This window comes from Tasmannia lanceolata, unplaced genomic scaffold (assembly GCF_043159265.1).
Source record: "Tasmannia lanceolata isolate RefF3 unplaced genomic scaffold, GAP_Taslan_0.1 ptg000002l, whole genome shotgun sequence".
In the NCBI taxonomy this organism is placed as follows: domain Eukaryota; kingdom Viridiplantae; phylum Streptophyta; class Magnoliopsida; order Canellales; family Winteraceae; genus Tasmannia; species Tasmannia lanceolata.
Window position 1 is genome coordinate 44,990,379 of NW_027518679.1, and position 23,111 is coordinate 45,013,489.

At 39.5% G+C, this 23,111-nt stretch overlaps 1 protein-coding gene across 1 annotated transcript in view; it reads left to right on the forward strand.

Annotated features, from left to right (window-relative positions):
• LOC143875018 (uncharacterized) overlaps positions 1 to 9,161 on the forward strand; it is a 38,018-nt gene extending 28,857 nt beyond the window's left edge. The window contains exons 6-9 of the mRNA XM_077376933.1: positions 1,528 to 1,593; positions 6,021 to 6,107; positions 7,326 to 7,419; positions 8,368 to 9,161. Coding sequence (XP_077233048.1) covers positions 1,528 to 1,593; positions 6,021 to 6,107; positions 7,326 to 7,419; positions 8,368 to 8,879 — 759 coding nt within the window. The 3' untranslated portion in view covers positions 8,880 to 9,161. The remainder of the gene's footprint in view (positions 1 to 1,527; positions 1,594 to 6,020; positions 6,108 to 7,325; positions 7,420 to 8,367) is intronic.
• Positions 9,162 to 23,111: the final 13,950 nt, after the last annotated feature.

Below are 23,111 nucleotides of genomic sequence, written 5' to 3' on the forward strand. Positions count from 1 at the left end.
GAGGGCACCCTTAGGAACTCTATTCTCATATATATATATATATATATATATGAGGAAAGTGTTGGTGAGCTTAAGCTCACCAAACTTATGGTGAGCTTAAGCGCCTAATCACATTGGGGCCTACTTTGTTAGGATGATCCAAAGCATTCATTTGAAAGACCCTTACATAGATGGGGTGTGTACCAAAAATCAGCTCCATAGGATCATCCTAACCCCCATCCATTTGTGGAGGTCAAAATGGACAGACATTATTTGTCCACAAATCTGCCCATTTTTGTCCTCCACAAATGGAGGGGTTAGGATGATCCTATGGAGCTGATTTTTGGTACACACCCTTCTATGATAGGGCCTTGCAAATGAATGGTTTGGATCACCACAAAAAATGTGGGACCCATGTGATTGGGGCGCTTAAGCTCACCAACACTTTCCTCTCTCTCTCTCTCTCTATATATATATATATATATATATATATATAGAGAGAGAGAGAGAGAGAGAGAGAGAGAGAGAGAGAGAGAGAGAGAGAGAGAAGCTTATCTGAGCAGAGCTCACAAACACATGTGGCCCCCCATTTTGGGGGGATCCAAAGCATTCATTTGGAAGGGCCTTCCATGGATAGGGTGTATATAAAAAATCAGCCCTATAGGATCATCCTAACCCTATCATAGATACGGTGTCCACAAAAAAAATCAGCTCCATTGGATCATCTTAGGGTGTCCATATGTGGAGGGAAAAAATGGACAGATACTGTTTGTCCACAAATCTGCCCATTTTTTCCCTCCACAAATGGAATGGTTAGGATGATCCAATGGAGCTGATTTTTTGTGGACACCCAATCTATGATAGGTAGGGCCCATCAAATGTATGCTTTGGATCCCCCAAAAAATGTGGGCCCACCCTGTTTCTGCGCAGAAACAGATATATATATATATATATATATATATATATATATATATATATATATAGGGGGGGGGGGATATATATGTATGTATATCTGTATCACCCATAGATTGCCACTTGCACCTAATGTCAGTTTGTCGACGGAATTGCTAAATTTATGTATGACTAGACCCCTATACACAGATACGTACATATATGCATGGATACATACACACGCACACTTGAGTGGCTTAGCAAGCCACCTAAAATGTACCTCTTGATTGTGGGGTTCACATATATTTCTTTTAGAAATAGTCGGCAACAGATACTTTGGCAACAGCTATATTTGGTGGGTCCAGCTGTACTCCCCTCACCAAGGGGCAACTTTTCACTCATATCTTAGAAATTATTCTCCACTATAGATTTCAATATTTAAGCTAGAGAACTGCCTCATACCTCCACCGTAGGACAACCTTGTAACCTCTGTGCCATCACATTGGTGCTACAAGTGGGACCTATACAGGTAGTTGTACTGCTTATGTCAGGCTGTTCCATCACGCCCATGGACCAGCCAATCAGATTAGCGGAAGATATTATCTAGTGGAGAACAAACTTTTTTTCTCACTAACTAACCCTATGATTTATTTGCAGGATGTGGACGAGAAACTTCTGTATGATACTTTTAGTGCATTTGGAGTCATTGTCACAAATCCTAAGGTTAGATCTTCTTGATTTTTCTACGCATTGGCTCCATTTCATATCTCCTCCTTGCAGATGTCATTATGTATCTTTGGAATTTTGTTATATTTAACTATTTCTAAAACTGTTTTAAATTCATCTGTTTCTTTTTATTTTTCTTTGAATGGAGTTCATCTGATTCTTTTTTGTAGCTATATCTTCAATGTAGCCTCTTCATGCATTCTCACTTTTCAGTGCAATTCATTCTAAACATTCAGTTCCCCTTACAGTTACATTGCCTACATTGCCTGCTAGAAGAAAATCTGCATGATCGTTTCAGTATATATTCTGTTTTCTAATGCAGAAATGTTAGTGTTCATGCCAATACTTAAATATTTACTGTCCTTATGGGGCTGTTCGGCAGGGGGCTACTTTTGTCCCTGGAACAAGAAGGGGAGGAGGTAAGGAAGGGTGAATCTCAGTTGTCTGCCCTGGAGCGAGGAGGAGATAATTTCATGCTACTATGCTTTTGCTCATCAACTCTGATAAAGATAAGGGAGTCCTTATTCAAGCTGCTATTCTTTACCGCCTTGTTCTCAAAGCAGCCCATGCCACCAGCACAGCTGTCTCACAACCCTGAGAAAGTTACTCATCCACTCTTTTGTAAGGAATCTCATGCATTTTGTTTTGCTTGGCCAACTGGATTTCCGAGGTGTCAGATTCAAAGACTTCCGCTATCTATTTTACCAAGCTTCCACCACTTGGCCAACATTCAAGCCCAGCCTAGCTTCGCCACAAAAATGATAGGGTTTCTCATTCTCTTGTGCTTTCATACTTCAGCCCACTCGTGCTGCCTACTTTGTTGTTGTCATGCACCCTTTAAGCCCAACTTCTCGTGATCAGCCTGCATGACAAGTAATTGAGTACAATGCCCTCAAGCCAAGTACTAATCCATCCAAGTGCGAGGCATGTTCTTGCCACTTACAAATCCGCAAAGCCTCATGACCCAATCCGCAGGACCGAATCCTCGCATAGCAGCTACAGCCATCTAGAGGTGAGGTAAAGTCTAACCGCACTCTGCTTCACTCTGCTCAGCCCACTAACTTAGGCACACAAGTGATATGTCTGCATCAAGGGACAATGACAATGTGCAAGACTGTGGCATAAGTCCACCCATCTTCCTTGGATAGCTAAAGTCCACAAAGGAATGAGGCATTGGCAAGACCACATCCCAATCCGCCAAACCTGAAGGTTCTGGGGCGTCAATATGGTAAAGCCTCGAGCACCGATCCAAACACACAATGCAAGTGGGAATCCACCCCAACTTATACTGTCTTTGGCCCCCGCCCTCGACCAAAGAAACTAGAGCACCCCTCTCGATAACTCGTAGTCGGCACCCAAAGCTCCTTTAGGGCACCTATGAGCTATCTCCGTTGTGCCTCATACGTACATGCCAGGTCCTCGCACGGCTCTTCATCCACCACCAAGGTCCTGACCCACAACCTGCTAGGCCTAGGGGTTGAAACATGTCATGGGAAGCCAACCCCTTAAGGCATGGGGGCATGCCCTATCTTGGATATGAGTGCCTACCAAATGTGCTGTTGTTGCGTACTTTCAAATATGAAACGAGACGATGTCACCATTTTAATACCAAGTGCATCCTTGTGATACTACAGATGCTTACATTGTTGTTAGATGGGTACTTTTTGGTGCCATTGGGGTTGCCGACTCCAACGAAGTAGAGGTTCTTGTGATAACGAATTGGATTCACTTGGTGGACTTGTCCCTCTTTGATTCTCGTAGTGCAGAGGGCCTCTCTTAAATTTATCCGGCGGACCAGAGATGGTAAGGGGCATTAATGGACATTTTCAGTCCTTGATGTGGGGGAGGGGGCATTCTGTTTCATTTCTGCATTTGTTCTGCTCGGCAATGAGGATTCTTTGGTCCGTTGTTGGGTGTGTGTTTTTTTTCATTACCCTCTGACGTGTGTGTGTGTGTGTGTGTGTGTGTTAGTTTGTTAGTTTGCAGCGTTTGGCCATATCGGTTGAAGGTTCGTTAATCTAAGGCACAAGCATGCACCATGGATCATTCCGCAAGACTTTTGTCTCGCGAGGCACGAACTGTTGGCCTACCCACAAGAACTGGTCTGGACTCCCAACGCAAGTGGAACCCACCTAAATGATTTCTTTGGTCCCGTGCCCAACCAGAGAAACTTGAGCATCCCTCTAGATAACTCACAATTAGCACCCAAAGCTCCCTTAGGGTACCTATGAGCTTTCCGATTCTCCGTTGTGCCTCACACACACATACCAGGCCCTTGTACAGCTCTTCAGCCATCACCAAGGTTCCGGCCTACAGCTTGCTTGGCCTAGAGGGTTGAAGCATTCCATATGAAGCTAACTCCTTAAGGTGTGGGGGCATCCCCCTAGCTTGGATAGGAGTGTCCACCAAAGGTGCCGTAGTTGCATACTTTCAAAGATACAGTGCGACGAGGTCACCTTTTTGATATCGTCTACGTCTCCGTGACACTAGGGACTCATTGTTGTTAGATAAGCACTTTTTGTGGCCATTGGGGTTGCTGACTTTTATGAAGTGGAGGTTCTTGTGAGTTGTGATAAAGAATTTGAGTCACTTAGTGGACTTGTCCCTCTTTGATTCACGTGGTGGAGAGGTGCCACTTCTTTTGCAGGCTGGCATCATTGAACAAAGAAACATCTTGTTGTGCAAGGGTGTGGAAATCACTGGCCCCTCCTAGGGTGGTGGCTTTTGCATAGATAGTGGCAAGGAGGAAAATCAATACTTGTGATGGCCTAAAAAGAGGGAATGTTCATATGGCCTCTTAGTGTATATTATTTAAGGAGAATGAGTAATCTTGGGAACACCATCTAGTTCATTGCACTTACTCATTGGTTGTGGATGAACACCATAAAAAGCTTTGGATCATCTTGGTCATTTCAAAGATCCATAAAAAATAGTGTTGGAATGGAGTGGCGGACCATATGCGGTAATTTGGCATATTTGGAAAGAGCGGAACAATCGGATCTTTCAAGGCTCCTCGAGAGGATGGGGGTAGGACATTGCTTGATATCAAATCCGACCTTATAGCGTGGAGTAAGACTGATAAGGAAACACCCTCTTATAGTGACGGAGAAATCTCAAGGAATTAGAGGGAGATTGTCTTCGAAAGAAAGAAGTCAAATTGGAGGCCTACTTGGTGCCCCCCTCCAACCGGGTGGATCAAATTAAATTTTGATGGAAGCTCTAAAGGAAACACGGGGCTGGTGGGTATAGGAGGGCTATTCCGGGATTCAAATGGGCGAGTAATGTTATCGTATTCTCGATCAGCTGGAGTTTGCTATTCAAATGAAGCGGAGGCTTGGGTGTTACTCTGGGGACTGAGTTGGTTTCTAGTCAATGGAGCTGGCCTGTCATCATTGAAGGCAACTCTTCAAATTTTATATCGTGTGCAAGCGGTAAGCAAGCGGTAAAGTGGCGGGACCATGGGGCCTAGTGGACATCATCGCGGAAGTCTGAGATCTAGTTGCTTCTATTGCTCCGAATTTTCAGCATATGCGTTGATCGGCGAATGAGGATGCTGATAAATTATCAAAAGAAGGGGCAGACATGGAGGGAAAGTTAATCTGTCCGGCAGGAATTGCAATCTCCCACTAAGCAGGTGCCTATCGAGGGGCGTATGTGGTATTCGTAGTGCATGCAAAGAGGCTGTCACTATCCATTGCATTGATGCTGTTTTAGTGGTTTCTTTCTGGCTGCAATTGCAGACACTGGCTACATTGATAAAGGACTGGTTCTGCTCTTATTCCTACCAGTGCTACTGTGGGCTTTTGTGTTTGCATATGTCTGCTTGCATTTCTCTGAGTTAAATCGTCACATCGTTGCCAATGCAGATTCTGTATGTATTTTGGCCTTAGTAACTTTAATGTGCTGGGTCTGCAAGTGTTGCAGCCATTTGAGGATATCTCTGTATTTTCAGTGCGGGACATCTTGTCCCCTCATGTAAATGTACATTGGTTTTTCCTTAATAAAGTTACCTTTCAAAAAAAGTAATCTGATGAATTAGATATGGTAAGGGACATTAATGGACATTTGCAGCCCTTGATGTGGTGGAGGGGGCACTCTGTTTCATTTCTGCATTTGTTCTGCTCAGCGATGCGGGTGATTTGACCCATAGTTGGGTGGACAAGGACTCCCTCACAATTTTTTTGTTCATTTCCCTGTTGAAGGATCTTTTATTTCGCTGTTTTTATTTACTCTATTTTTTTTGTCCACACGCACGCGCACAATTTCTTTTTCAATTACCATACAAGAAACAAAATTTTGATTGCTTTGGCCTTGTAGACGAGCTAGGCTTGTTAGTTTGTTTTATCTGTGGTGTCTGTTATTGACTTACTGTAGCTGTAGTTTTCATTGCATTCTGATAGGTCTTTTTTTTGGTTTTGTTTCAGATAATGAGAGATCCTGAAACTGGTAATTCCCGCGGTTTTGGTTTCATCAGCTATGATTCTTTCGAGACATCTGATGCGGCAATTGAGGTATTTTCATTATTTAATTCTTTTGAATTGGTGTTCCTTTTGAATAATATGTAGTATGCAGATTTTGATCAAGCTTTAAAAACTTTTTGCTCGACCCAGGCTCATAGGTCCAAGCTAATTTGAAACTCAGTTGAGTAGTTGAAGACTGAGGTTTTCGAATTCGTGTTTGAAAACGTTACACCAGTCAATTTTTGGGGTGCTTGATTGAGGTTTTCCAGGGTCTAGATCAATTTTTTTAAGGACTTGTTTGAGTCCTACTGTCAAGTACTGCACTTTGTTTTTCTAGTGGGCTGCATTCTATTGGGTACTGAAGAAAACGAGTTTATTCTCTTGACTTGATCTAAGTCTTGACTGATTTGAGCCGAGTCAACGAGTGTTCAAGTTTTAGGGCTACTTATTAAGCTACGTGAACAACACCATTAGTTTTAGCCATATTTCTTCTGTTGACCGCCTGTAGCATATTGGGAACCGCCGAGCCCAGGGTTCTTCAAATTAAATTTTGATGGAGCTAGCTTTGGAAACCCGGGACTGGCCGGAGTAGGTGGGATTTTAAGAGATGATGCAGGCTCGGTCAAGTGGGCTTTTGCGGGTCCAATAGGACAGATTGACTCCAATGAGGCGGAGGTTCGTGCGGCTTACCGGGGATTCAAGTTGCAAGATGCGAAGGTCTTGGATAGAGTGGTGGTTAAAGGAGATTCCCTCAATGTCATTCGGTGGCTTAGCAGTTCTCATGTATTTCCTTGGAGATTCGCTGAGCATTTTGAGGAGATTAAAGATATTACATGGTCCTCAAATACTCCTTTCGGCATATAAGGAGATCGGCTAATGGGGAAGCGGATAAGTTAGCCAAGGAAGGAGTGTGTTTGTCGTCCTTTGAACAATATGACTTCTTACCGCCATGATTTTTTCTCCTGTCCTTCTTTATTTTCTCTTTTCTGTTCGTTCTTGTATCTTGACCATCTCGGTCTTTTTTCTTAATGAATCTCTTGACCATTCAAAAAAAAGAAAAGAAAATTAAGTGTATTCTAGCTCTGAAGAAACTGTTGGAAACTGAATGTTCTTGAGAGCTCTCTTATGTAGTTATGGACATCTTTAGGTTTTGTCTTCGATTTGATTTCATGCAAATTGCAAGTTTGGAATGAGTTTTCCATTCAGAAAATTTTCTTGCCCTAAATCATGTTTTTAAAGTAATTTAATCTCTTCTTTCCTTCTTTACAGGCCATGAATGGACAATATCTTTGTAATCGTCAAATAACGGTGTCATATGCATACAAGAAGGATACCAAAGGGGAGCGCCATGGCACTCCAGCAGGCAAGTTGCACTTTTCATTTTCATTACTGGAATCGAGATTTCCGTTACATTTGTCAGCAAGCATGGTTTAAAAACTCGAAAAACATGACTTGGTGAAGACCTCCAAGTCCTAGTTGAGTCAAACTCTCTTTGAGTATTCTATCAAATATCTTGAGTTTCAAATCCTGACGGTATCATATGTTTTTTTATTTTTGGCTTTTTTCGAGTATTTGATCAAGTTATTTGGGTTTTTAAAGAGAGATACTCCCATCACAATTTCACGACTCCTTGAATTTCATGTGTATGACTTGCTCAGCAGGGTTAAGCTGGTTCACAACCCTTTCAAATTTGTTGAGCCCACTCTTGTTCCAAGCTCGTTATAGTTTTGAGATTTAAGCACAATCCTGGCCCACAAAAATGTCCTTGGGGATTTGCCTAACCCTGCCCCTGCTATCTACAGTAATGGTTATGAAAAACATATAAAACTCCTTCAGACATTTTTAAGTGTTATTTTCAGTAAGTATTACGGTATTCGGAACACATCGGTCTGCGAACAAGAAACCTATACGGGTTATTTAAGATTTCAGATTCCCTGACTTTTATTCACTTTTGCTTTAGGGTAAACAGAAACGAAGTACTAAATTTTAAAAAAAATAAGAAATGAAGTACACATGAAAACTTATGTTTTTAAACTCTTTTTTCAAGTGGAAATAGTTGGTTTATGCTTTTATTTCATAGAATTAATGGACGATGTGAGGAGTCGCTCGTTGGGTCTTTCTGTAAGACTCAAGTCTGGCCCACATTTCTGGTGGCTATTAGTTACTTAGGCCTAGGCTCGGCCTGGTCCAGCCCATGGCACACCCAAAACGTTATTTCATGGATCAGCCAAATCAACTGAACTTGGGGTAATTTCGATTAGGGTTCCATGTTGTTGAATTATTTCTCATTCTAATTATTTATCAAATGCAGAAAGAGTCCTGGCCGCAAGCAATCCTGGCACAACAAAAAACAGGCCTCACACCATGTTTGCGAGTGGACCACCTACACTCCTGAATGGACCTCAGGCGAATGGTGCCATGGGCGCACCAATGCCTCCTCGGCCCTTTGCCAATGGCCCTGTTCCTCCTGGGCAAATGCCACCTTTTCGCCCTCCACCTCCACAGGGTGGGCCTTTCCCACCACCTATGCAAATACCGGGCATGCCATCTTGGCCGGGTCAGCCACAGCAACAGGGCCAAGCAATGGCACCACCCGTTATGCCCCCACCACCCATGCAGCAATTCAGGCCTTTGATGAGACCTCCACCTCCTAACATGCCACCACCTCCGCATGGCATGCTATCCAGGCCTCCCCCACCTCCTATGGGGATGGGTGCACCGCCACCACTTTGGCGCCCACCCCCTCCACCACAGCATCATCAGATGTCCATGCCACCACCACCACCTCCTCCAAATGCTCCTCCATCTGCTACTCTCGCTTGAGACCAGCAAAACAATTTTGGACGTGTTACTTCAGAGTGGGTGCTCTCTTTCCCCTTTCCTTGTTTTCACAAAATGTAGGATTCATCTCTCAAAATTGCGGTGCTCTACTTCTAATGTATGCATTTTCTGTTCCTTTTCCACACTTCATACAAATTATATCAGTATGAATTGCACAACTGAGGGAGGTTTTGTGCTTCTGTTGGTAGTTATAAGTTGATATGTATTGTTACACCTAATTTTGGCATTATTATTTACAAGAAGAAAACATTAGTATTACAAGAACCAGTGATTAGTTAGCATGGTACAAAGTTAGCATCTCAGTAAACAATAATGGGATTTCCATGTCTTCCCGAGTTTAGGAAATTATGGGCCTTCAAAGATCTGCTCAGTTCTATCTATTGACTAAGCTTCAATTCCTGTGGAGAGGAAGCTTCTCTATTTTCCACTTTCTAATCTATGCCTTCCCAATTTTAGGAAATTATGGGCCTTTTAAGCATTTCTTTCAGCTATTTGATGCAGTTCTCCACTTTGCCTTGAGGTATTCAAGAAATATCTTCCATCCAGATATAGAGATGGGTTTTGTCCTGATTTCTTTCAGTGAACTCTTATTTGCTTTTCTGAAGTTTTTCAGCCATTTTTCACACATAATCGCTTTGCCTTGTAACCTCAGAACTCTTAAAATATCCCTCTGGACTCCATTAACTGACACAGGCAGGGCAGCTGATTAAAATAACTTTACCTTGATTTTGGCCTTGATTTATGGGCTGTAATTAGTAAACCAAATGTGTCTTTTCATACTCAGATTTGTACTGTATTGGAAGGTTATTGCTTAGAAACCTTTCCAAATCCATCAGAACAATAAACATGGGTCAAATGCCTAACTGTGCCTATGAATTCAGTCGTGGTCCTTCACTCTTAGGAACAAATTTTTATCAAAACAAAGCCGAGCTGCAGATTTAGGGGGAGGCAGACCCAACTCGTAGTGCATTAGAAGCACTTGGGACAGAATCACAGAAGCACACACTTAGCCTGTAAACTAAGATCCAGAGGTGATTTCCACTAAAAATTTCACCTATTAGTTCCCCATCTAAAAGGCTTCCAAACTGCGAATACTTAACCTGAATCCGATGTGGGATTTAGAGTTAGTAAAATTTGGCCATTTAAGACATGGTGTGTCTAACTTTTGTTTGGCACTAGTAATCTTTGAAGTAATATATGCGTTTCATAGAATTGAATATTAGGGTTGTGAGGGTTTTCACTAATAGGGAGGTGGGGAGCTTCTTATTATATAACATACCGAGAATCCCCTCATTATAGGATGAAATCCACAAATTACATCATTGGCCAAAATTTTCACTTACATGAAATTCCAATTAGTACACCTCTTAGCTCCTCGTGAAACTTGTTTAACCATTTATATAAGTTAGGGTTGCCAAACAACCATCTCCTCAAAATCCTAACTACCAAGGACAGATACATGTCTTAATCCTAAGCCTTCTCCCTCTTTAGCTATCCCAAACCCCTAGCCTAAATGGGCCAAACCCCCCAAAATATTAACCCATTAAGGCCCACAAAGAGCTTTTCCTTACCCTTATCTTCTTTGATGTTTTTTTTTTTTTCGGTTTTTGTGTTGATTTTCTATTGAAGGCTCCATTTCTTTCTATTGAACACAAAATATCATGAAGTTATAGAGATATTTTTGCAGTTGAAATAAAATATGAAGGCATCTCTATGATTTTTCAATATCCTGAGAAAAATTCAGAATTTTGTCGCTTAAGTCAAAAAAATAGTAAAAGATCTATGATATTTTCAAAATTATCAATACTATGATGATAAGTTCACCCCCATTTTTCTCTAATCCATTTCTTTCTTCATAGTTATGTAGTACCTTGCAAGCATGGGACCTTTGAGAGGTACAGCCTCAATCAATAGCTGTGGGTGAGAAGGAAATACATGCTTCTTTAAGTGTTTTTGCGTTCCCTCTTTTTACTATCAGAAAAAAGAGAATTTATATGATGGGTGGCCGTGAAAACACGTGAAGTTTAAAATAGTAGGTACGACCCAGTCCATATGATGATACAAACCGTTCATCTGTTTGGGCACAACGTAAATAGGTTGTGCCCCAAAAATCATTTCAATAGGATGATGCTAACCCTCTGATCTGTAGAAGATTCAATAAATGATTTTTGGGGCACTCCATATTCAGATCAGTTCAGACCAGAGGGTTAGGATCATATAAGTTCTCCAGAAAAAAAAAGGCTGAAGAGAAGTACATAAAGAAGGAAAAAGTGCAAGAAGACAGAATCCTAATGAAAAATATCAGAAGAAAATAACAGCAAATGGATACGTCAAGAGTAAAGAGAAGTTAGAAGAAATATTGCCACAATATGAGGGAAGAAAACAAGGCAAACATGATTGGGACAACAAGAGAGAGCTATAGCAATTTAGAAGTTCCCTTAAATCAAGGCCCACGTAAAGCCAAATCAGATCAGTTTCCATGATATGCAATTCCCCTAGATAGGAGGGCTAGGATCATCCTATGAAAATGATTTTATGGGCACAGCCTATTTATGTTGTGGCCCATCGAATGGGACGGTTTGAATCATCCTATGGTGTAGGAAGTACAGTACCTTTTGAAATATACGCTTACACTATATAAAATCTCATTTTGATATTTAATTGCACTAACTCAGCTTGTCTTTTATTATTTAAGCAGTTGTCGAAGATTACTTACTTCAGATCTCAAAAGGTTGTCAGAAGTCAGAACTCAACTAAAAAAGAAAAGACAATCTGAATTTGTGCAATTATCAAAACATGGTAGTGCCCGATTGGGCAAGTACACTGGCGGGGCTTCCACCCTTGATATTCGATCCAACAGGAGCCCACTTCTTCAACTTTTTAAGGGTCTGCTGTTGGATCAAATATCAAAGGGAGATGCCCCGCTAGTGTGCGTGCCTGGGCGGCCACCGTATAACTTCTTTGACTTTGTTACCTTTTCAAACAAGTCTACAGCTATAAGCTTACTTTCAAATGTGAAACCCTAACCCTAGCGACTTTGAAACGACTTCATGTTTTGGAGAAAAAAAAAACCAGAGAAATTTCTTTCGTTTAAGATATCTCAACTGAGTTACCCAAGACTCCATGGATGATTATTCAAGGGGATTTTTTCTACTAAGGTACCAAAATTTAACAACTTCGTACTACATAATCACTACTAGAATGGAAAAAGTTGGTGGTAGGGAGGTACCAGGCTGTTTAAAACCTTATAGATGTAAATCTCTCTCTATACATTAAATACTTCATAAAGAAAAAGGTGGTTATTAAAAACCTTATTAATGTAAATTATTTTATAACAAATTACTTACCTGGGATTTGCTAGGCAATTGTTTGGAAAGCCAATTCACAGCCAACTACTGCATTGGTGAACAGCTACATAGGCTCCCTTATCAGCAGATTTTGTCTTATTCATTTAATTAATCTGAGGTGGCTGCTCTCTTGTGCAAAATCAGCCGCGAAATGGCTTTCCGCAAAATTGCCTAGCAAATCCATAAATACATTATATAACAAACAATTTGTCTAGCCACTGCCGTTCACACCCAAAAAAAAAAAAAAACATTTGCCTACGCACTATCATAAAATATAGGAAAATGATATATTCACCCCTTTTTTTGCCTTGGGAAGGCTCCCTCTAGTCTATATGAGTAGTCATAAATACACTGCAGGAGGCTGTCCCAAATAAAAAGGGGCCGGGGAATATATCACTCCCCTAAACTATATTATAATATAATTTGACTACTCATACTTGCACTACCATGTTTTGATAATAGGACGAACTCACTGTGCCTTTTATTGTTTAATCAGCTGTCAAATGCTGTTACAATTTCCAAAAGGGAAGTGATATATTTACCCCCTTTTCTACCTTTGGCTAGCCTCCTCTAGTGTATTTGACTACCCTTTTAGACTACAAGTGGGTGGCCCAGTAAGAAAAAGAAGAGAATATATCCTTTCCCTTCCCAAAAAGCTCTCAGCAGCATTTAGGCAAATGAATAGACAAGGTGGGATTGTCTTATTATCAAAACATGGTAGTGGGAATATCAGTAGCGTATATTTTAAATATATTCAAATTAATATGAAAAGTGGCTCTAGGTCCATTGCATGTGAAGCTTACATTATTGAATATGTTGATATGGCCCCACAATGACTGGATGATTCTAGGACCTTCATCAATAATGCGTCTTTGAGGGACTCACAAGAAAATTATTGATTCTTGGGAAGTGATATATTTGCCCACCCCCCCCCCCCCCCCCCCCCCCCCCCCTTTCTTTTTTGTTTGGGACAGCCCCTCTAGTGTATTTGTGAGTTATGACTGCTATTGGGGTTATCCCAGGTAAAAAACAGGTGCTAATATATCATTTCCCTATTGGAAAATGTTATGGAGACTGCTACTGGGGCTATCCCAAGTAAAAAAAAGGTGCTAATGTATCATTTTCCTATCATAAAATGATATGGAGACCTAGAGTACGACCTAAAACGGGACCTGCAATGGGGTGTTAATGAAAAATTTACTTTTTGATATTTTCCTAAACTTAAGGAATTGCTCATGTCACTAGTGATGTTGTGGAGTGAAACAATTTGTTGGGTCCCATTTTAGGTCATACTCTCGGTTTTCCTAGCATTACTCCTTCCATATTTCATACTTGAGGAATGCTAGATTCATAGGTGCCCTTGCGCCCCAATTGGTGAAATTTCATTAAAGATGGCACAGAAAATTAAGATCGTAGCTGTCTTATTCTCTGGTGAAATTTCCCGAAATGCAAATGTTCAACAAAAAAATTGGAATACAGACAAAGGAGTGACAATATCAAAACCAAAGAGTTCTGATAATTGCCTTCTACGTGAGTTGGTAAGTTTAAAAGATAAATAACACCTTTCTCCAACAGCTTAAGCTTTTGGAGAAGTTGGTAAGTCTACGTGAGTTGGTAAGTTTAAAAGATAAATAACACCTGTCTCCAACAGCTTAAGCTTTTGGAGAAGTTGGTAAGTTTCTAACAATATTGCCCGGTCAGTCACTTCATTCCAAAATATATTCACTTTTCTCTTGACCAAATCAAAATGCTTACCTTTTCAAACAATTTCTTTTGACTTCTTACGTTTCAAAACCTAATGTTAGATCAAATATCAAGGGTGGTCCTCAACGGTACAAGGGCCTTATTGTTGTAAATGTCTTACAACACCATATAATTTCTCCTCTTAAATGTATCTTGTCATAGTCTTGATAGAAACTCTCTCCTTGGATTTTTCTTCTGCTTCTAGTGCCAACCCCCCCATTTCGTTGTCTTCTCTGTGTGTTTTTCCTAATTCTTTTGCTACCGCCGGTCATAAGGTGTAAAGAATATTTCTGATCTTTCCAAGATCTTACTGTTTTTTTCCCATCATTTTATAACATATGTTTTGATAAAGTGAGGCCCATTATTTTACCCCGACGTGGGGCCTGCCATTTTACAACCATCTCCACCCAAATCGACGAATAAGGTAAGGCCAACCGATTTACAGCATGTTTTGATAAGGTGGGTCCTACCAACTTTACTCAAAACCATGGATCAGTGGGCCCCACCATTTTACCTCATGTTTTGATGGGGTGGGACCCCACGATCTCCATCCAAGCCCATGCATAGGGTGGGACCACTATTTTACAGCCCATGTTTTGATGGGTGGGGCCCATTATTTTACACACCGATGCATATAGCATTGGGCGAAGGAGAATACTAGTTTCTTCTAAAATGTCATAGCAAGACTTGTTCCAAAGTAATGCATGCTTTTTCCCAAAAAGTTCAAGACATTAATTGAAACATTCACACCCACTAATGCACATGTTTCTGTTGACATTTCAGCTATTCAACATTTCTAGGAACTAATCTTATAGAAGGGCAAATTCCTTATGACTTAGTTTAGAGTCATACCACAATTTCCACAAGAAACATCAGAACACAAATTCGAGGGTGAATTTCTTTTTCTCAACACGATCATCTTCAAAACTCGAAATTCTAATAAAGAAAACAAAGACAAATTCTCATCAAGAACTTTCAAACAAAAATAATAAAATTCTAAATTCCCAATTGATAAGCCCCCGAGACATAAAGCGGAAAACATACAATAATTGCTGATCTTCCAATACAGATTTAAACCTGAAGAACAGATAAAACATCGACAGGAAAAAGAAACTCAAGTTGTAGAACTTCTGGGAAAGAAAGGTGAGAAAATGAGTGCCTGGAAAATTTTTACTCTCATCCCTTGTTGACCCAAATAAATTTATACCCGAAAACTTTCATTTTAGGCTCCCGGTTAAGAATTATTTTTACGCCCATTTCCACCTCCGTTTCTTTCAAAGTAAAAATGGACGTAAAATAAAATTTATGCTCATTTTTAAGTGTAAGAATGGGCGTAAAATTTGTTTTTACACCCATTTTAGGTCAATACAAATGGAGCCTTAACCCGGAAGGGTGTGGCTCTTTGGCGTAAAGTCATGGGTTTGCTCCCCAGCGACGAGCGTTCGAATCCCCCCTTCCTTACCCAATGCGCGTGGTTTCCGGGTGATTGCGCGCATCCGTAGGGAAATAGTCCTACCTTCGGGGGTAGGGACACCCTTCGTTACCGGAAAAAAAATAAAATACAAATGGAGCCTTAAAAATACATCGAAAGAAATTGAGGCTTAGGAACCAAATATGAAATGTGAACAAATAGTAAAAGTATCAAATAGGAGAAATTGATAGGGGTGAAAGAAGGGGTGGTAATAATAACAGAATTATACATTCTTCAAGGAATGATATTTCGACCCCAACCTGATCACTTCAATAACTACATTCTATATATGATTAGGAAATGTCTAGACGGTCCCGCAAAAAAACAATTAAGTGGCCCACTTTTTCAGAAGAGAACAAACACCAAATTTGTTCTATTCATTTGCCGATGTGGCTCTGTATCTTTTTAAATAGTTATAAATGTAGGTACCTTTATAGGTATTAAATAAGTTTACATGACAAACAACTACATTGAATGATTCTATATATTATTATATACTGTAAGCTTTAAATTATAGTTCAAAACCTCGAAAGCTTTTGAAAAAAATATGGTTGTTGTGACATGGGGCATAATTTCTTCACAATTGTTTATCTTGACCTTTGTGTTTTTATTCTGTTGAATGGCTATCTTGACCTTTGTTTTGTCGAGATGAATGTAGACCATTGCTGTTTTAGGGAATTGATATATGATCCCCCTTTTCTTTCCCCGGCCAACCTCCTCTAGTCTATGTATGACTACTCTTTTTACACTACTATGAAGGGGTGGTCGGGGAAGAAAAATGGAGGAATATATCATTTCCCTTTTTCCATTTTCTAATCATCTATTTGAACACCAAGAATTGAAAGCTTAGAATAATCATAATATGGAAGAGAACTTTCATTTGCTCCATCTATAAAAATGGCTTAATTAAGAAAGGGAAATGATTTTAGCACTCCACTGTTTTGTTTTTTTTGTTTTTTGTTTTTTTGATAGCATAGGGTATCCCCACCCCACTTCGTGGGGCGGGACTAGTCCCTAGGGATGTACGCAGGCACCCGGTAGACCACGCGCATCGGTTGAACAAGGGGGGATTCGAACGCTCGTCATGATTTTGATAGGTAGCGAAAGCTTCTTGTCTTCTAGTGTTTAATTGGCATTGTGAGAGCATCTTGGGAACACTAAAAGACAAGAAGCTTTCGCTACCTATCAAAACAGTGGAGTGCTAAAATCATTTCCCTTGATAAATTAATGATTTGGATCATTGAAAAAGTGACCCCTTCTTGTAATTCTGCCTTGGAAAATGATGCAATCCAAAAATTATGAGCATATTTTGAGGAGGGCTATTTTGAGAAGATTTATAAGTGGAAGTTTCACAACTGGAAAATATAGTTCGTTTCCGCGAATTAAGAGATATTTTTAGCTTTGCTGGAAACTCTGAGAATATGGAAAGATATATGAAGGTGGAAACTTGCAAGCTTACAAGATTTTGAGATATTGGGGATATTGGAAATCGTTGAGATATTGGGAAACATGGCAGATTTGGGAAATACGATTTCCTAATATTTTGCAAGTTAAAGATATTGGAAATTCAGTTTTTGCTTTTCCTATTTTGTAATTTTTCCTAGCTTATAGGCTAATTGCTATCTTTTTTCTATTTTGTAGGAATTTCCCTATTTTATAGGAATTTTTACTTTTAGAGTGGCATACATGAGATTTCGTACAAGTTCTTCTTGTTACTTGTTCTTTCTTGGCTTTTGGTTGATCTTAGTGTTTGGGCTGCACTAGAAAATATGGCTATCTATTATGAGATTGTTTCGCCTCTGTTGTGAATAAGCCAAGTGCAACTCAACTCAACTCAACTAAGCCTTTGTCCCTAACTAGTTGGGGTCGGCTATTGAATTCTTCAGAAAATTTTCATGAAGAAGGTGAAATGATCTATTCGGCTCAAATCGACTAAGTCTACTCCTGACACTAGTTGGGTTCATCTACATGGATCATTTTCTTCCATTCTATAATATCCAAGGTCATGTTCTCTGTTATGTTCCAAGCCCTCAAGTCTTTCCTCAGTGTTTTTACGCAAGTTGTTTTCGGTCTGCCCTTACCACTTTTTACTCCATCAACTTGGCACAAGTCACTTCTTCTCACTGGAGCATCCAAAGGCCTACGTTGGATATGCCCAAACCATCTTAAGCGGTGCTCTTTCATCTTCTCCCCAATTGGTGACACCCCCACCTTTTTATGGATATCTTCAATTTTAATTCGATCTAACATTGTGTGGCCGCACATCCATCTAAGCATTCGCATCTCCGCCACACTGGTCTTATGCACATGCTGCTTCTTGGTGGCCCAACATTCTGAGCCGTACAACATGGATGGCCTCACAGTTGTCTTATCAAACTTTTCCTTCAACTTGGTAGGTATTTTGCGATCGCACAGAACTCCTGAAGCATGTTTCCACTTCAACCAACCTTCTGTTTTTCTGCGGTTAACATCCTCTTCAATCTCTCATTCCTTATGTAGGATTGAACCAAGATATGGAAAGATACCCCTCTTAGGTACATCCTATCCAACCACATTTACTACATTGTCGCCCAACTTTCTTACATTACTAAAGTTGCACTCCATATCTTCTGTCTTAGTCCTGCTTAGTCTAAAACCTTTGGATTCCAAAGTAGTTCTCCAAACTCTAACTTAGTATTAACTCATGCTTTGGTTTCATCAATTAATGCTGTCATCCGCAAATAACATACACCGCGGTACCTCATCCTGGATACCCTCCGTAAGTTCATCCATATCTAGCGTAAAAAGATAAGGGCTTGGAGTTGATCCTTGGTGCGATCCTATTGTAATTGGAAACTCACTAGACGTGTGCCATCCGTAGTTCTGACAGTAGTTACTGCTCCATCACACATATCTTTAATCATATCAACACGCTTTCTCCAATCAATGAAAATCATATGAAAGTCCTTTTTATTTTCTTTAAATCTCTCATTTAACTGCCTAATCAAGAAGATAGCTTCCATAATCGATCGTCCGAGCATGAAGCCAAACTGATTCTCTGACACCTTAGTCTCTTTTTTTAGTCTATGATCAATTACCATTTCCAAAAACTTCATGGTGTGAATCATTAGCTTAAATACTCCGTAGTTGGTACAACTCTGGATATCCCCTTTTATAAATAAGTACTAATGTACTCTTCCTCCACTCATCATGCATCTTATTAGTCTTCAAAATATTGTTAAATAATCTAGTTAACCAAATCAAACCCACATCATCCAAGCATCTCCAAGTCTCAATAGGATAGTGAATAAGCCAAGTGCAAAAAAACAAAACAAAAAAACAAATAGCCTTTCACTTTAATGTGAAGGGTTGAGGTTAAGAGACATATTTTATAGTGAGAAAAATCTCAGTCCTTCACATTAAAGTGAAAGGCTGATTTGGGGGCGACACGTTTTGTAACTTTGATACCAAACAAAATACTGTGGACCCACATTATTGGATTGTCTAAAAGGAAGTGATATATTCACCCCCTTTTCTTCCCAGGGCAACGCCTCTCTAGTGCACTTATGGTTACTCTTTTTACACTAAAGGCGCATACGCTGGGGAAGAAAAAGGGGCGACTATGTCATTTCCATTATTCAAACTATTCATTTATTGCCCCTAATTTAAATATTGTGTGCCTAAAAAATCATCTCCATATGATGATCTGAACCATCCGATCTATAGAGGTTCGAAATGGATGGTGTGGTACATATACGAACCATACAAATATTTCAACTTTTTTAAAACACTACAATTTTACTGGGACGTTTTGATAAAACAAACAAAAAACTCCAAAATAATTCAGGGATCTTAAAAAAAATTATTACAATATTTTCATTTCTATCATTTACAGTGAAAAGTATGGCAAAAAATGTCATGAGAATTTTACAATATTTTTAGGCTACTGATACCTGCATTACCATGTTTTGATAATGCCGCGAACTCACATCTTGTTTTTACATGGTTTAACCAGCCATCAAAGCCCATTGCAATCCCAAAAAAGCTTTCAACAGCCAATCAAAACGTGTAAAACAAGTGAGTTTGTCCCACTATCAAAAGACGGTCGTGCTTATATCAATACCCTATTTTTTTTTCTTAAATTAAATATTTTCATACATGTATGCGTGTATATATATGAGAAAACGGTTCTTACACATATGTGTAGAGAGTTCTCTACACACTAGCTTAAAAAACAGTGGGGGCCCACATTGTTTGGGTGATCCAAGCCATCCATTTTAAAGGCCCTCACATAGATAGGGTGTCTACAAAAAATCAGATCCATAGGATCATCCCAACCCTACGATTTGTGGAAGTAAAATGGATGTCTTTAAACCTTCACAAATTAGTCCATTTTTTGCCTCCACAGTTCGAATGGTTAGGATGATCCTATGGATCTGATTTTTTGTGGACACCCTATCTATGTGAGGGCCTTTAAAATGGATGGCTTGGATCACCCAAACAATGTGGGGCCCCACTGTTTTTTAAGCTAGTGTGTAGAGAACTTATCTACACATATGTGTAGGAACCGTTTTCTCATATATATATATATATATATATATTTTTTTTTTTTTTCAAATTTTAATTTCTTGATATAAACCAAAAATTAGCGGAATGATTTAAAATCTCCCAAGATACATTTCCAAATAATTTTTTTTTCATATGGTGAAATTTTATCAGATTTTCTGACAAATTCTCAAGACAAATATTTGTGACTATGATAGGAAACCTCTACAGATGGAGGGTTAGGATCATCCTGTGGAGATGATTTTTGTGGCCGGCCGATTTAAGTCAGGAACCAACGAATTCATGATTTGTATGGACTAATAATTCAGCATTTGCATATCAAATACAAAAGGGATCTTGCTTAATCAAACTTATTTGGACATGGTTTTAACAAAATAAACAAATGAAGACAAGGAATTCCGGGACAAAAACAAGAATTGTTATTATCTACTATCCCAGCAGCTTGCAAACTGAATATACAAATGACCAGAAAGAATTCCCAGACAAAAAATAGAATTGTTACAGGATATGGACAGGAATACAAGTGAGGGCTACTTTTTTTTTTCCATGGAAAATGAATATCTCAGTGTTTGATAAACTCATTCTTTTTTTTAATCACGGAAAAGTGCAAACCTAATAGACCCTGAAATTTTAGTTTTCATGGAAAATATTATTTTCCATAATTTTCTTTTCCCTAGAAATAAATGAACATCCACCATAGAACTCCATCAACAATGCCCCCACAAATCAACCACTTAGAGCTAGAGTTTTAACGTAGGGCCCAGCTATAGATTGCAAATAAACGTACAGTTTGTATCATTGAACAAGTGGGCCATACTAATACTTCTGCCGGCAAATATTTTTCTTGGAAAATTTGAATATTCACAGTGTGACAGCCCACAATGAGTAATTCAGTCCACGCGTTCATAAATTAATTTTTTTTTTCAAAGTTTAAGAACCTACCTTTGAAACTACAAATAACCAAAGGGGAATTAAAAAGAGAGAAGAGCCGACCAGTGGTCAAACTACAACAAACCAACAAAAAGAAAGATATAGAGAAGGAAAAACAAATGGGAATCATAACAATAATAAAGTGGGATTTCCGGCAATTTCGCAGAAAGCCATTTTGCAGGAGAGAACAGCCACCTCAGATGAATTGAATCAATAAGACAAAATGTGCTAGAAAGTGAACTTGTGTGGCTGTTCTCTCGTGCAAAAGTGGGCCGCGAATTGACTCCATGCGAGATTTCCTAGCAATACCTAATAACATAACAAGATGCATGTCTTTGCAAGTTCGCAAAAGCAATTTTTTAGCCCAACTTTTTCAACAGAGAAGTGCCACCTCATATGAACCCAGTGGAGAAAAATAAAGATTAGGGTATTTTGCGAAAGAAGTCGTCTACTTGCTTTATATGTAAAGAAAGACTTCTAGTTTGAGAATCTCCAAATAGTCATCACATTTGATTGAATTTGCAAATCAGGTCATGCCATCAATTTATGACAAAAATACCGTGGTAGATTTTTTTGGGCAGTGATATCGACCCGTATATCTTAATCGACCCCTTTTAACGTAAAACGTTAGGGCGTGTGAATAAAGCTTTTGCTAAAGTATAAAAGAATAAAAAAGGCCTTTCTCCAACAGTGTAACTAGTAGTGTAGTTTCACATGGTATAAGAGAAAGAATCATGAGTTCAAACTTCCCGAATAGCAAATTTCCACATGCAATGGCCAAACCCAAAAAGAGGGCCACATGTGCCATGTGTAGGCCAATCCAAGAAAGAGGGGCCACACGTGACGGGGAGTGTTAAAGTACAAAAGAACAAAAAACGCCTTTCTCCAACAGCTTAAGCTTTTGGAGTAATTTGTAGTTTCCCAGTTAAACACAGGACAAGTGTACAACTCACATACCCTAACTTTTTTGTTAAAAGAGGTCGATTTACGATATATGGGGGTTGATTTATCACTCCCCCTTTTTTTTTTACTCATTGAAAAAGACCAAAATACCAGAATTTTGCAAATCTGTGAAAAGACAAAAATTACCTCGTAGAAAGACCAAAATACCCATGAGTCAATGATATGTCATGAATCAAGGTTGTGGGTGTAGGATCGCGGTCCAACCATCTATCCCAAAATCAATTGGTGATGGGAAAGGTGCAAACATTATCTTTATTGAGTAGCAGCATCACGGTGTTTGGGGGCACAATGCCCTAAGACCACGCAGTCAACCTCCAATCTGGGTCCTAGAACTGAAGCCCAAGCTTGGGACCATGCAGCCACACTCTGATCCAGATCCCAAGGAGCATTTGTTGTTGGCACACTAGCGTAGACCATGCGGCCAACCTCCGATTTGGTCCGGAGTGTCATTTCTATAAATACTAGCATTCTTATGCATGGGTGTGAAAAAATGAGCCCACCCTATCAAAACTTCGTGTAAAAATGTGGACTACACCATATACATGGGTTCGAGTGGAGGTCATGGGGCCTACCTCATCAAAACATGAGGCAAAATGGTGGGCCCTACCAGATGCAAGGGTTTTAATTGAGTTTGTTGGACCCACTCTATCAAAACATATAATTGAGCATGACGGGTATTTTGGTCTTTTTACAAGGTAATTTTAATCTTTTCACACATATGAGGACAAGTTTCTCTTTTAAAAGTAAAAAAATTGTACCTTGGGTATTTTGTTCACAAATTGATAGCATGACCTGATTTGCAAAATTCACTCAAACATATGACTCTATTTGCAAATTGTCGAATAATAAGTTGTGTTTTTGCAAATAATGCAAAGTAGAAGACTTCTTTTGCAAAAATCACCTTCTGTCTTGAAAATCAGGGGCTGCAAAATTGCTTTGTGAGTTGTGACAAATGCGTTTGTACGAAATTGCTGAGACACAACCAACAATATAATAGCAATCATAAGTCCACACGGCTGAAAAAAGAGCTTCTCGGGTCAGCTTTCTTTCCTTTTAATTGCTATTCTCCAATTTCCCCGCTAATTTCTTCGGTCAACAGAACGCTTTGATCCAGTCAAATCTTACAAGCAATACCAATCTATCAAGTCATTGGTTCCTTCTCTTAGCTTCCTTCTATAAGTATCCAAATTCTATCCTACTTTCCTTGTGATTGAT